This window comes from Balaenoptera physalus (assembly GCF_965194825.1).
Source record: "Balaenoptera physalus genome assembly, chromosome: 11".
Classification (NCBI taxonomy): Eukaryota; Metazoa; Chordata; class Mammalia; order Artiodactyla; family Balaenopteridae; genus Balaenoptera; species Balaenoptera physalus.
This window is the reverse complement of record NC_138896.1, coordinates 104,531,026-104,545,583: the sequence shown is the minus strand read 5'-3', so window position 1 is coordinate 104,545,583 and position 14,558 is coordinate 104,531,026. Positions and strand designations below refer to the sequence as shown.

At 51.9% G+C, this 14,558-nt stretch overlaps 1 protein-coding gene across 5 annotated transcripts in view; it reads right to left on the bottom strand.

The window, feature by feature from the left end:
* SLC6A11 (solute carrier family 6 member 11) overlaps positions 1–14,558 on the bottom strand; it is a 193,319-nt gene that overhangs the window by 166,151 nt on the left and 12,610 nt on the right. For all 5 annotated transcript variants that reach the window (XR_014251414.1, XR_014251415.1, XR_014251416.1 and 2 more), the window contains exon 5: positions 4,043–4,175. Coding sequence is in view for 1 of the 5 variants with exons in the window: in XM_082415714.1 (XP_082271840.1) it covers positions 4,043–4,175 (133 nt within the window). In the remaining 4 variants the exon portion in view is untranslated. The remainder of the gene's footprint in view (positions 1–4,042; positions 4,176–14,558) is intronic.

The following is a 14,558-nucleotide window of genomic DNA, read 5'->3' as shown; positions in this document are numbered from 1 at the left end:
GAGTAATGATGCCAGCACAGCGTCGGGGCCCACACACCGCCCCTCGGGCCGCTGGAGAGCACTGCTACACCTTCACCTATCGCCTTGCCACGGCCTCATCTGTGATCCACTTATTTGTGACGTGATCCGAAATCCCCACTCACAGAGCCACCTGCCAAGAGGCTGAGCCTGCAGCGCCTGCGTGAACTCCTGAGCAGGGGATGGGCTCTCAATTGAGTTAAGGTTGGGGTTATAGTTTTTGCCTTGGAGACAGGATGGGGCCGGGAACTTTTTCTCAAGTTAATGAAATTTCAGAAATTTCTCGTGAAGCCCAGGTATGGACAGCACGCTGGTACTTGGGATGAAGAGGAAGAGGCAACTCGGGCATTGGCTGGACAATAGCAGGAGGACGGAGTCCTTGCTGCTTCCTTTAACTGACCCTTGACAGCGGCTCTGGCCAGGGTCCCGCAGGCAGGTGGCAGGGGCAACCTCTGCCCACTCAGGAAGACTCAGATGACCCTGTGTTTATTTTTAGCTGTTTTTGTACAAAATCCGAAAAGCCTTTGGACACTGGGCTCATGTTCAAGGTGAGATGAATGATAAACAGCAACAAAAGCATCAGACCCTGCCCTGAGGAGCCCACATGCTGATCCGGGCTCTCCTGGTCTCCCCAAACTGTCAGATGTGACCTCCAGAACCTTGTCATTTATAAACAGCCAGGGAGCTGGGCCACCAGACCAGGTCCTAACCTGACACTTACTCACTGTGAGACCGTGGACAAGTCCCTTCTGCTCTCTGAGCCTCGGTTTCCTCATGCATAAAATACGGGTGCAGATGGACCAGATAATCTCTAAGGAACCTCGCAGGTCCAGCAAACCACATCTCATCCTGGACATTTACCCTGGTCTTGGGCATGAAACATGGGGAAGAGCCCATGAAACCCAGTCTGGAGGAAAATACTTAATTGTTCATGTGACTTCAGCATTTCCCTTAATAGCACCATTTAGATCCAGCTGCAACCAACAATCATGGAGCACCTACGATGTTCTAGACAGTCTCATTAACGGCCTCTTCATAACCAATCTGTAAGGAAATTGTCATTGTCCTCAGGTCACAGATGACAGGAATGATGGTACACTCACCCAGAGGCATGGGCTATGTGGTCACTGAGGCTTAGGGTTAATCCCAGCCCTCCCCTCCCTACCTGAGTGTCCTTGAGCAAATTACGTAACCCCACGAAGCCTCAGTTTCCTCATCTGTAAAATGGAGATAATGCTAGCCCCTGTGTCTCATGGGGTTGTTTCAAGGTCTGAATGGAAGGGGCATGTGAAGCACTCAATAACCGTCATCTTGCCTTCCCTAAATCTCTTCTGAAATCTCTTGGAATGTAGTCTGCCAGTTCTTCCTTGGTACCTGGTCCCTGCCTTAGGATTCCCTGACACACAGGCTCGATGTCCCAGCCAATGGCAAGTGGCCCCACTTGGGGACTGAGCTTCCTCCTGAGGGCTGAGTGGAATGAAATTCTGCCATGGTCCAGGTCCACGCCCAAGAGCTCAAAGCCACACATGCACGTGGACAGCCCATGCGTGCGCACGCACCAAGACCTCAGCCCTGCAGCCCTCACTGGCCCAGCGTGGACTCCCGGAAAGGTGGTCATCACAGTAATAAGAGCACCACCCATGATACCTGCTCCCTTTTTTCTATGGTTCACAAAGCACTTTCACATATGTCACCTGGGTAGGGTAGAGGCTGTGTTTTATTCATCTTTACATACCCACTGAATAATGCTAGGTATGAAGCAGACACTCAGAAACTACTTCTTGAATGAATAAGTTTTATAACAAGATGTTTTTAAATCACCATCTACTCAGCACGTAGGATCAGTTCCCCATTCTGCTAAGTGCTGAAATGTGCAGTCTTGCATTTCATTCCTACAACCATCCCTGAGACGAGCTCACTCATCAATCCCTGTTTTGCAGAAGAGGAAACAGGCTCAGAGAAGTTAAATGATGCACCCAAGGTCTCAGCCAGTGAGAGAGAGACCTGAGATGTGGACCCTGGTTCCAGACCCTGGTTCTCACCCCCTCCAGTCTTTCTCCTTTTCTTTAGCCAGAAGAGGCAGCAAGGGGGGCATGGGGGCAGGATGCATGTAGTCTGAAGTACTAGATCGATAATGCAGTGAATTTTATGTTTGGAAAAACAAAAAAACCCTATTGTCTTTAAGATACAAACCAGAGAAAGCAAAGATCAGCAAAATCATCTTGGCTGAGGGGACATGAGAGTCTCTGTTCTACTCTCTGGTCCCTGAGGCACGTTTATGATGACTTTCTAGTCCAACCTTGGCCTCCTTATAGCCCACAGCACGGGGCTTGTTGGTATCTCTTCTGTGTTCTCCTAAGCCCCGTCCTGCAGGTCTGCCCACCTCCCACATTCTAGCAGTTTCCTCTTCATCTCACCTACCACTGTGGGAGCCAAGGGGACCATCTTTTGCAAAAGGTCCCGGAGTTATTAAGTTTCTATTTCCTTGGACGTTTTGTCTTCACCCACTGCCCCAGCCAATAACTTAGAATAAAGTTTATGAGCAACTGCTTACCAGAAGCAGGCAGGCAGGGAGTGACATGGTCAGGGTGACGCAGGCATTTAAAAAAAGCCTGATTTTCCTCTTTTCCACAAATGAGGAAACTAATGGCACTGACACTCAGCCACAGGACCAGGGGTGATGGAAATGGTGGGGACTGTGGTCAACGTAGTATCCCTAGAAGCAGGTGGCTGCTGCTCAACTCAGCCCAATGCCACCGGGTAGGCATGCAAGCCCAGCGTGGCCCAATCTTCCAACTCGGCCCAATGCCACCGGGTAGGCGTGCAAGCCCAGCGTGGCCCAATCTTCCAACTCGGCCCAATGCCACCGGGTAGGCGTGCAAGCCCAGCGTGGCCCAATCTTCCAACTCGGCCCAATGCCACCGGGTAGGCGTGCAAGCCCAGCGTGGCCCAATCTTCCGACTCGGCCCAATGCCACCCGGTAGGCGTGCAAGCCCAGCGTGGCCCAATCTTCCGACTCGGCCCAATGCCACCCGGTAGGCGTGCAAGCCCAGCGTGGCCCAATCTTCCGACTCGGCCCAATGCCACCCGGTAGGCGTGCAAGCCCAGCGTGGCCCAATCTTCCAACTCAGCCCAATGCCACCTGGTAGGTAATCAATCCCAGCATGACCCAATCTTCCAACTTTCCAAGGGACGACAGAGTCCTATTTCTTTTTTCACATATTTCACATGAAACTTTCTTATTTCTGAATGCTGGTAACTAATTCTCCCCCACCTCTTTTCTTTTTCATATGATACATGAGTGGGCTGGACTTGGCCATGGGGTACACATTTATAACCTCTAGTGAGCCCTGTGGCACAGATGGCTGTACTCATCAGACGGCCCTTTGCTCCCCTCACTTCTAAGCCTCCCTGGCGGTTGGTAAGCCTGTGCCTTAGGCTCAGGCCAGTGGCCTGTGAGTAGAAGAGCCACAGTAACTTCCAGGCCAAGGCAGTTCAGAGCTGGCTGTCTCCCCCCATTTCTCCTCCCCTGTGAGGCACTGGCCCTGGAGGCCACCTGCTGCCGCCAGCACCGCAAGGCTACAAGATGGAGGCGGGTGAGATCTCGGGGTCCGTCAGCGTAGGCACCCAGCAACACCTGCCCTAGCGCACACCTGGAGTGCAGGTCTTCGTTACAAAAACCCCATGGTAGTAGTTTAGCATTTCCTGGTTTCCAAAGCACCTTAACTCTATTTTCCCTATATGACTCTCAACCCAGTTGGAAAACAGGACAAGGTTTTATTACTTCACAGGTGAGCAAACTGAGGCTCAGAAGGTAGAACCCAACAGCCCCGAGGTGTGTGGCAAACAGATGGGGGACTGGGATTCCAGCTCTGAACTCCTTGTCTAGCGCTCCTCCTAGCCCCCAACTCAGGAGCTGGCCTTTGCAACGTAAGCCCCCTGGCATTCTCTGCGTCACCTGTGGCTTGTACAAGGACAACTCACCCCTCCCCTGCCCGCGGCTAGCTAAAGATCCACCTCTTACTTTTCCTGTGGACTTGGTCCCCTTCCAGATGCAGAAGTAACAGATGGTCCAGGCTGCCAGCAGACACAAGGCCAGCTCCCAGCGAAGGTTCCCGATGTGCTCGATCCCATCTGAGATGGCCAGGACCCGGCGCCTGCAGAAGGGAGGGCAGAGAGTCACGGGGGTTGGAGATGGCCCACAATGACCCCACCATAGGCCAAGCTAGTGCTGCAGAGGGGCAAGGACGGCCCACGCACTCATTCGCCCACCATTCACCAAGCGTCTTCTCTGAGCCAAACTCAGGGCCGGGTGTGGGAGCCTCAGAAAGGAGCAAGACGCACCCGCAGCCTTCATGGATTCACTGCATGGGGGATAGGATGCGGGTTAGCGGATGGTTTACGGAAACAGTATGGTAAGAGCTGCAGTGGGAAGAAGCACAGGGACTTTGGGAAGACCGAGAAGCACGTAGCCCACCTCAGGGGTGCTGGAAGACGGCAGGACGGTCCATAGACATTCCAGGTCCCTCCCTCAGGGGAGACTACACAACCCTGCTGAACTCAACGGTGGCCAGAGGACTTGCTTTGGCCAGTGGCACACACTTCCCTCAGACGGAGGCGTTCAGAGGCAGGCGGTGTGGTCTGCCATGGGCTCTGTGCCCTAGTGCTGCTCTCATAACAGAAGCATGTGTCAAGGTGGACCTCTAGAAGCCCAAGTTCCTAAGTGAGTACATGAGCCCTCCTGCCACCCCACGTGAGCGGGGTGGCTTGTTTTAAATGCCTGTGTCACCCTGACCATGTCACTCTCTGCTGCCACCCCACGTGAGAGCTGCTGTGTGAGCAAGAAGCAAACTCTGCTGAAAGACAAATGATGGATGATATCACTCGTATGTGGAATCTAAAAAATGCAACCAACTAGTGAATAAAACAGAAAAGAAGCCGGCTTACAGATACAGAGAACAAAGTAGTGGCTACCAGTGGGGAGAGGGAAGGGGGAGGGGCAAGACAGGGGTAGGGTTTTTTTTTTTTTTTTAAAGGGCTTATTATGGGATTATATAAAGTCATGGGTGTGAAAATTTTGAAAATTGCAAAGTACTGTAGAATTTAAATAACCTTTCATTCAAAAAAAAAAAAAAGCCACAAAAACAAAAAAAACCCAATTCTGTTGCTTCAAGCTACTAAGATCTTTGTTACTGCAGCATAACCCAAACTCTCCTGACTGCCACAGGCGTCAGAGAAAGCTTTCTGGAAGAAATGATATTTGAGCCAGATTTTGAAGGATGATAGAGTTTAGCCAGGAGAAGGAGGGGGTAAAGATTGTTTTAGGCCCAGGGACTCGCACGAGCAAAGGCCAGAAAACGGAGCATGGGATACTTGGGGAACGAGGAAGCCCAGAGACCAGGCGAAAAACAGGACAGATAAACAGAGGAGGCATCCTCGGGAGCCTTGAATAGTGTGCCAAGGGGCAGGGGTGTCCCAGAGGGCCCAGGCCACAGGAGAGGGTGACCCTGGGTGCGCTGAGCCAGCGTGACCAGCCATGGCCCTCCCTCAGAACCCCCAGTCCTTCAGGGCTGACACAGGCCTGGCTCCTACAGCCCAGCCTGGGGTTTGTGTTTCTCTAAAGTCAGACTCGCCACGCTCCATATTGTGCAGAACCATGGCACCAACACAAACCCCCTCCACACTCGCTCCACGAACCCCGTGCCGGCTGCCAAGCCACCCCCACCGGACCACGCCAGTCGCCTGGGCGCTCTGGGAACGTCCTTTGAGAAAGCAGCTCCCATCCCACCAAGCATGAAAGCCTCCCTCAGTGTCTGTCTCCCTGGGAATCCACTTGGGGCCTGATTTTGCATTAATTACTCAATGACACCAATTAGCGCTGGTCTGCAGGCTCCCTCCAGCCCCAGCCCCTGCCGGAGAAACCAGGCAGGCCCCCAAATAAAATTGGGCTGTGTGCAGCCGGGGGTTTACTCGAAAGGAAGGCAGCTCTCACACCTATAGGCAGAAGGGGGAACATCTACTAAATATACATTTATTGAGCATGTACTAGGTACCAGGCACTATATTAATACTGAGGATAAAAAGGCACGCATGGTATGGTCCTTGCCCTGTACTAGGATAAGTTGGGCAAAAAAGAAGTCCAAGTTATCTGAGAAAGAAAGGAGACAGCTGCTTAGCTATAATGGTTACTTTATTTGCTTCTTATGTCTTAGCGGTCTTTGGCTTTAATTCGTTTTAAAACAACAGGCTGTATTAAATGAAACCTTTAAGAGTATCTATCATTAAAACAGAGCAGCAGGACCCAGAGCATGGTCCTTGTGGGGTGCTTGCCAAAAATACAAAAATTCCTGTGGGCCCATCCTGGACCCACTGAGTCTGAATCCTTACAAAATGGTTCCCGGGAAGCTGCATTTTCCTTTGTTTCCCGGAGGATTGCTCATGCACAGCAAGGCTTGAGCAACACCGCAGAAGGAGAATTTCCTGGTGTTGGAGGAATGATGTACAGACTCCAAGGGTTTTGCTTTGTTTGTTTCTGAGAGGACGTGGAGAGGGACTTAGGGATCCTCTGAGAGGGTACGGAAGGGATGTACTTTCTCCCCAGAGAAATACCCTGATGCGCCCATTCACTCCCCAAATTCTGCAGGAACTTCAGGATGCTCACCAACTCCCCTGTCTCCAGACTTAGAGCCTCGTAGCCGAGGACGCATAAGTACCACCTTACAAACCGCCCCCCGAAGCTTCCCAAACACCTATCGGGTGGCAAATGGGAAAGGACAACCCGGAGCAGGAAAGGAAGCGGCTTTGGCAGACGGAAATGCCCAGGTACTCTCTGTGCCTGTCACTGCAGCCTCGAAATCTCCATTAAAGAAACACCGAGACAGGTCTAGCAGGGCTGCGTGCACACCCATGCCCTCTTGCTGATGTTGTTGTTTCCTGAACAGACAATCTGAAAACTGGAAACAGCACAGGGACAGAGGGAGAAAGAAGGGGGCAGACCCGCCAGGAGAGAGCTGGTACAGGCCCCCCTCTTCCACATTTTGGATGCTACAAACTTTTGAGTCATGCAGCTGGCTTCGGCGCCCTCTCGCTTAATTGAACAATCTAATTCCCAAAATGGGAAGCAGATTACTAAAAGCTATGCAGGATGAATTGCTCTTTTGTTCCACCAGACATTATTTGAAAACATCCTCAAACTATTTTCTTTAGGTTTTACCAGCACTGACTCTAACTAGCAAGGGACATAGAGTTTCTAAAGAAAAGAGGCTCGGGGACCAGGTTCTCAGCCTGCAGGACTGCGGGGTTGTTTTCAAATCTACAAGGGCAGCCTTTGAGAGCATGGGGGCTGGGACACTCAACTCTGGAGACTTGGAGAAAGCACAGCTCTTCCTGGGAAAAAACTTTCTTAATGACCCTCCCCCGTGAAGTGCTGGGACAGAAGAAAGGTCTGAATAAGGAAGAGTTTGCTGCCAACACCCTGGCAAAAAAGGACCCAGGAACAGACCTCTCGACACCGTTCAGGGGGCGGGAAATGTTGAAGACTGGATGGGGCCCTTCGGAGGGATTCATTTACCCGAGTAATATTGTGCACCTACTACGAGCCAGGCATGAAAGCAGGTTCTTCATGAAGCATTTTTTTCAGGCCATAGGACTATTTCTGGAGATTTCCACCCAGCACTTGGAGGTGTAATGCCTCTGCTTCTCCAGCCCTGGGCACACACAGAGATGGCTGGGCTCAAAAGCCAGCTCTGCTCCTGACAAGCTGTGTGACCTTGGGGAAGGGACATCACCTCCTTTCCATAGGTTTTCAAGCAGGAACTCATCTCAGCCTCCCAACAATCCTCAAGGTAGATGCAATTGTTATCATCATTTCAAAGATGGGGAAACCGAGGTGCCAGGCGGTTAGGTAACTTGCCCAGAGTCATGCCGAGAGCAAGTGACGGGTGGGATCTGAACCCAGGGATCCTGGCTCCAGGGCCCAGACTTTCAGCTGCAGTGCTAGCTCCTAGACTCCCCCATGACACTAAAAGCACCCCTTCCTTCCTTCTTTACAAATTAAAACCATGGTGAATGCACCCCCCAAAGCTACCTCACGTGACTTTGTGCGCTGGGCAAAAGGAGTACACAGCACACATCCTTCACGCATTTATTAATTTATTCAAGTGATACTTATTAAGGTGTTTTCAGTGTGTCAGGTACTGTGCTACACTTGGGGTCCTTCAAGAGCTCATGGTCCACGGGGGAAGACAGACAAGTGAACAGAGCAGAGTGTGGAGAGGGCCAGGACAGGGAAAAGCAGGGGACCCTCACTACAGATCTGGCCGGTATCCGGACGTGGGAGTGGGGCTGGGGAGGCCCTGGAGGGTTAACAAAGAAGAGGGAGGCATTTGGGGCAGTAAGTCCACCAAAGGCAAAAGCCAGGAGGCTGGAACAAGGGCTCGGGAAGGCCAGACAAGGGCTCGATGTGCAGCAGGAAGCGGGGTGAGAAGTGGGGGCGAGGATGAGGCTGCAGTGATGGGCAAGAGCCGGACTCTGAGCCTTGCTGAGGAGCTGGGGCTTCATCCTGAGGGTGATGGAAGCCGAGAAGAGTCTTAAAAAAGAGGAAGACTCCATCAGATGCATGTTTCCGAAAGCTCTCTTTGGCTGCACTGGAAAGATTGGACGGTAAGGGTGGAATGGAGCAAGGTGCCCAGTGTGGAGACTTTTGCCTTAATTTGGACAATCAAGAGGGAGGGGCTGGACTGAGGTAGGGAAATGGCCCTGGAGGGGAACAGATGGGCTGGGGTGCAAGGTGGCTGCCTGGGGGTGGCAGGTAGCAGGGAAGTTGGAGGTCCAGACTGACGCCAGGTTTGTACCTTCATGGATGGGGGGGCATTAGCTGAGCAGGAGTGAATTGTCAGTCGGGGTAGAGGAGGAGGAGGTGGAGAGTCAATCTTTCAGATAAGGTGATTTTGAGATGCTTGTGGAGCACCCAGGCGGCTGCAAGGCCCAGAGGCAGCTGGGTGTCTGGGTATAAAGCTCACAACAGAGATGCAGGGAGGAGACTCAGACCTGAGCCCTTGGCCGTCAAGTGTCCTGGGAGAGCACGAGGCCGCCTGGGGAGAGCTGGAGAAACGGGAGGGAGAGGGCTGGCCACAGAGCCCCCGGAACCCCATCATTTACAGGGCAGATGGAGGATGGGAGGAGCCCTTTGAGGAGACAGAGAAGGGTTAGGCATCCCTGAAGAAGGAGGCATCCCCAGAGGCAGAGGGAGAGGGCGTTCCAGCAGGGGAAGCAACCCATCTGCCAACTGCCTCCAAGCAGCCTGGTGAGAGGGAGAGCGTTGCGGGATTCGGGACCAGAGTGGCAGGTGTAGCAAGGAGAGCTGCTCAGCTCTGGCGGGGCAGACTTCAGACAGCGGCACGCAGGGAGCAGAGGGGAGGTGAGACTTGGTGAGGCGGCTCTTTGGGGAAGTTGCTCTGATGAGGATGGGAGCTAGGAGTTCTTGGCCACAGGGCACCAGAGCTGTCTTACCTACATTTGTTTTATTTTCAGGTTGGCATGACTGGGATACTTAATGGGAAAGAGCCAGGAGGGAGGGGAAGTTTCAAATGCAGGAGGGAATGAGGGGCGAGGGAGGAAAGAAGCAGGTAGAAGTCTCTGAGACGGGCAGCAAGGAAAGAATCCATGGGTGGAGACGTCATTTCTACAGGAAGAAGAGGGAAGGAATTGGGGAATCCAAGAGGTGAGTTGAAAAGCAAACTATCCTCATTAGGAGACTCTCAGAGTAAGGAACAAGAAGGCGCTGGTAGCAGAGGGGACTGTGGCAGGTGCCACCCAAGAGCCCTCACATCTCACTGCATTCAGTCCTCACAGCAACATAACTACCCTGAGGGCATTCTTATACCCACTTTACAGGTGGGGAAACTGAGGTCCAGAATGGTGAAGCAACTGGCCCAGATTGGGACCTGAAACCAGGTTCTTCTGATGCCCACACATCCTTCTGTCTCGGCAGACGCTGACCCCAGAGAGAGGATGCCTCCTGCTCAAGGCTTCTGCTATGTCCTCCGCAGTCTGAGGGAAGTGGCTGGAATGCGATCCTGTAACACCCTCACTGTCCTCTCTGTGTCTCACATACACAGAGGGGCTGAGTCCAGAGGGAAGGAAACAGCCTCATACCTGGTGCTTCCCTTCCAAACACTAGCTTCCAGAGCCGAGAGTGGTTTGACCGGAGAAAGCAGAGATGGAGTAGACCCCTCTCTCCCACCACCGCAGAGGGCCCGGGAGGGGCGGTGTGGGAACAGGTCCCAAGCCGACCGGGGAGGCCTCATCTTAATGTCCAGCATGGAGCCGGCAAACGCATCACCTTTCTTTAATCTGCCGTGGAGGGGAGCACTGCCAGGGATGCAGAGACCGCCCTAAAAGCTGGGGCTGAGGGCCTGCGCTATAAATAGCCTTGCTCAGGCCTCCTTTCTGGTCTCCCAAAGCAACAAACAAACAAAAGACAGCCCATCACCCAAACAAATGCGCCTTCCTTGCCCCCTCCATAATCCCTCCACCTTCGGGGTCCTGCTCTCACTTCCCCGGCCCAGTGCAGGCCCCCAACTCTCCCCGTGTATGGGGTCTGCTCCTGCAGAGCCCTCGGCCGAGGCCCTAAACCGAGCTGGGGACTCAGGGCAAGGGCCCTCCTAGGCCTCTGCATCATGCATTTGCTCAGGAGAGTGACTGGATGCCACCTGTGTGTTGCTGAGGGCCCTAAGAGCAGGGCCTGCAGTGATGAGGACGGCAGGTGAGTCCTGCCCTCAGGGAGGAGAAAGGTGATGGCAAGGTCAGTGACAGCTTGCACTTCCTTCATGCTTACTGAGGCCAGTGCAACCACGATTCCTACTTTACTGATGGGAAAACTGTAGCTTAGGGCAGCAACATGCCCAGAAAGGCAGAGGCAGAACCTGAAGCCACATCTATCCAACTTCAGAGACAGTGCTCGGACCCACGGCCCCATCTTGGGGAGATGGACTAGAAATGTGTCACCCAGGGAAGACAACTAGGCAACGAAGCTGGTCTGTGGGGTCTGGAGCTCCCATGCCAACTTCTTCTGTCACTGCAGAACTCCTCCTCCCCGGTCGCGCGGAAGTCCCCTCCAGTCCCCTCCACTTTCCAGGATTCATTCCACGGTTCTCTCTGCCAAGAATGTCCCTCCAAATTCTCACATGCCTTAAAAATTCTGCCTGTCCTTCAAGCACCAGCTCAAATAATACAAAGCCTCACCAAGTGCTTCCTTGGTCCCCACCTGTACCCTGAGGACCGGTCCCTCCTTCCCCGTGAAGGTGCAGTGAGCATCTACACGCACCAGGCCCTCCTAGGTCAGGGGTCAACAAACTGTTTTTGTAAAAGGCCAGATAGTACAGATTTAGGTTTCGCAAGGCATATGGTCTCTGTCCCAACTATTCAACTCTATCTTTGCAGTGTGAAAGCAGCCAGAGACAATATGTAAATGAACACTATGGCTGTCTTCCAATAAAACTTTATTTACAAAAACAGGCAGCAGATGGGACTTGGCCCATAGTTTCCTGACCTCTGTCCTAGGCTAATGCTTCCCAAAGAACACTAATCCTTTAAGACACCCTGAGGTCACACTGGGACCTCACTGAGAAATGGCTGCACATTATAGCCCTCCTTAGAGAGTCCCAATGCTCATTAGACTATTAAAGCCTCTGAGAAGTCCTGCAATAAAGACACCTCTATAGCTCTGTCTAACCCAATGTTTCCCAATCTTATTTAGAACTATTCCCCATTAAAGTGCAAATTAAAACCACTATGAGATACCACTTCACACCCACTAGGGTGCACCCAAGAGGATGGCTGTAATCAAAAAGACAATAATAAGTGTCCTCAAGAATACAGAGAAATGGAACCCTCACATATTTCTGGTAGTAATATAAAATGTTCTAGTCACACTGGAAAAGTCTGGCAGTTTGTTAAAAATTTAAACATAAAACTCAGCCATTCCACTCCTAGGTTATTCAAAAATAGCCAAAAACTGAAAACCACCCAAATGTCCATCAACCAATAGACAAATTGTGGTCTATCCATACAATGGAATATTATTCAGCCACAAAAAGGAATAAAGCAGTGATACGTGCTAGAATATGGATGAACCCTGGAAACATTATGCTAAGTTTAATGAGGAAGTGACAAAGACCACACATTGTGTGATTCCACTGAATATGCAATGTCCAGACTACACAAATCCACAGCAACAGACAGAAGGTGAATGGTTGCCTGGCGGTGAGAGTGAGATTAACTATAAATGGCATGAGAGATCTTGCTAGGGCAATGGAAATAGTCCAAACCTATCTTGCGGTGACAATTTCACACTTGGCAAGTTTGCTCGAAAATCACCTACTTGTACACCTAAACAGCGTGCAGTTTATGGCATGTAAATTATACCACAAAGCTATTAAAAAGTTGTTAAGAAGGAAGTGTCCCACCACGTTTCTGTCTTTCCAAAGCAATACCTCCTAACTTTGGGCAGAACACACTTTGGCAGAGAGCACTAGGCAGTCTCGCGTATGTTATCTTGTTTTACACCCACTGCCCACAGCAGACTGAGGCTCCAAGTAGATATGGACCTTGCCATAGATCACAAACTGGAAAGTGGCAGAGCCTGGCCTTGCACACCAGCCTCCTGACCCCAAGTTCAATGCCTGTTCTGGTCCTGCACGGCTGGAGGGTAAGGTCCAGCAAGATAGGAAGCAGTAAGGAGAGGTGTCTATAAGTAGGGATCCCACGCCACAGAAAGGGCCTCACTGCCCCGTGGCTGGAATCCCAGCGCCCTCGGGTTCCTGCCCTTCTCCTCCTTACCAGGACTCAGCACAGCCTTCCCAGACCCCCGGGTTCCCCTGGTACAGCAGCTCTGCGTTAGGAGTGGCTGAAAGCTCGGGGAGGGTCTGACACCTGGTGGGGTCGGCCCCTCCAAGACACTCTGTGTTAAGCCTGGCAGAGAGCCACTGTCTGCTACGGAGGGACTGCGGGCAGGAGAGGCACACATGACATCAGGAAAAGCCCTGGACGAGAGATCCAGAGCGGGAGCGGGCATCTGCCCCCAGGTCCAGGGTATCCCACCAAGAGGCCTCTGGTTTTTGAATGACACCTCATCCACCTGAGCTGTGGGGCGGGCGGTGGGGACAGGCTGAGAAAGGGCAAGATGCAGGGGTGAGAGGAGCCACCATCGACTGGTCACTGCCCCCCTGCTTCCGTCACTTTATGCTGACTGCACCTCGAAGGGTGATGAGGTGCACCCATTTGCCTTTTGCCAGGGAGGAAACTGAGGCTCAGAATCACCTGCCCAGGGCGCCCATGAGTGGGTGGGAGAGTCAGGTCCCAGCTCTGGTGCTTCTTCCTCATCCTAGAGGTCTTCCAGGGAAAGCACGGAGCAGAGTGTGTGTGTGTGTGTGTGTGTGTGTGTGTGTGTGTGTGTGTGTGTGTGTGTGTGTGTGTGTGTGTGTGTGTGTGTGTGTGTGTGTGTGTAAATCTGGAGAGTTTCAAACATGTTCTCCTGGTTTTATTAGAAGTAATAAGGAATCGAGATAACACGCTAAAATTTGGGAACAGCCCCTTCTGAGTTACTCTCTGCCTGAGCCTGAATTCAAGTCATTCATTAACCTCTTGTGCCACCAGCTGCAGGGCCACAACATACTCCAGGAGGCCAGCATCAATTTCCAGCTGTCATCACAGCAGATCAGAGTCTGCTTGCCTCACACTCAACGCCTGGCTCAGCTAGAAACCACAGTATTCTGTTAAAAGCAAGGTTCAAGTCATTTCCTAAAGGTACCTCTTGAAATCCAACAAGACAAAAGCCAACAGGTTTTTTGTGTTTTGTTTGTGCTGGGCACTGGAGACAAGTCATTCCTCATTCGTTCCTCCCTCCCTCCATCAATTATACATCTCCATCTACAGCAAAACTCTCTCTTCAAGAACCTAGGGCCACAGGGCTGCAGAGAGAAGGGACACACCAGTCGGATTCTGCCCCTTGATAAAACAGGGAGCTGATGGTATTTCAGACACAGGCGGGAGAAGCATGTACGGAAGGGTGGAGGGATGCAGGTGGGATCAGAGGGGGCCGGCTCTCAGCCCAGCTCCAGCTCTTGCTAGCCAAGAGGGGCACTTTGGATAAGTCCCTTAACCTCTCCCTGCCGCAGAATCCCCTGAGTAAGATGGGAATCTGTTCAGTGATGCTGTACCATGTATCCCCTGGGTGGGTGGATTAAATGAAGCGACAGGCCTGGAGGGCCATGCTCAGGGCCAGGGTACACAGTAGCTGCTTAGCAACTAACTGCGACTTCCCTTCCTTTACTTCATCCATCAGGATGTAAAAGGAACCTCAGGCAGAACTCTTGTGGTTCAGTAAATCACTGCTTCCCATTACTCGGTGTAAGACATCCACTATTTATGAAAACAAATGCCCTCGGAGCTGATTTTATATACAAGTATCTTTACTCTAATGATCAAGATTGGATAATAATAGGAGTTCTATAAAAGGGAGCTGATCTAAGAAATGAATT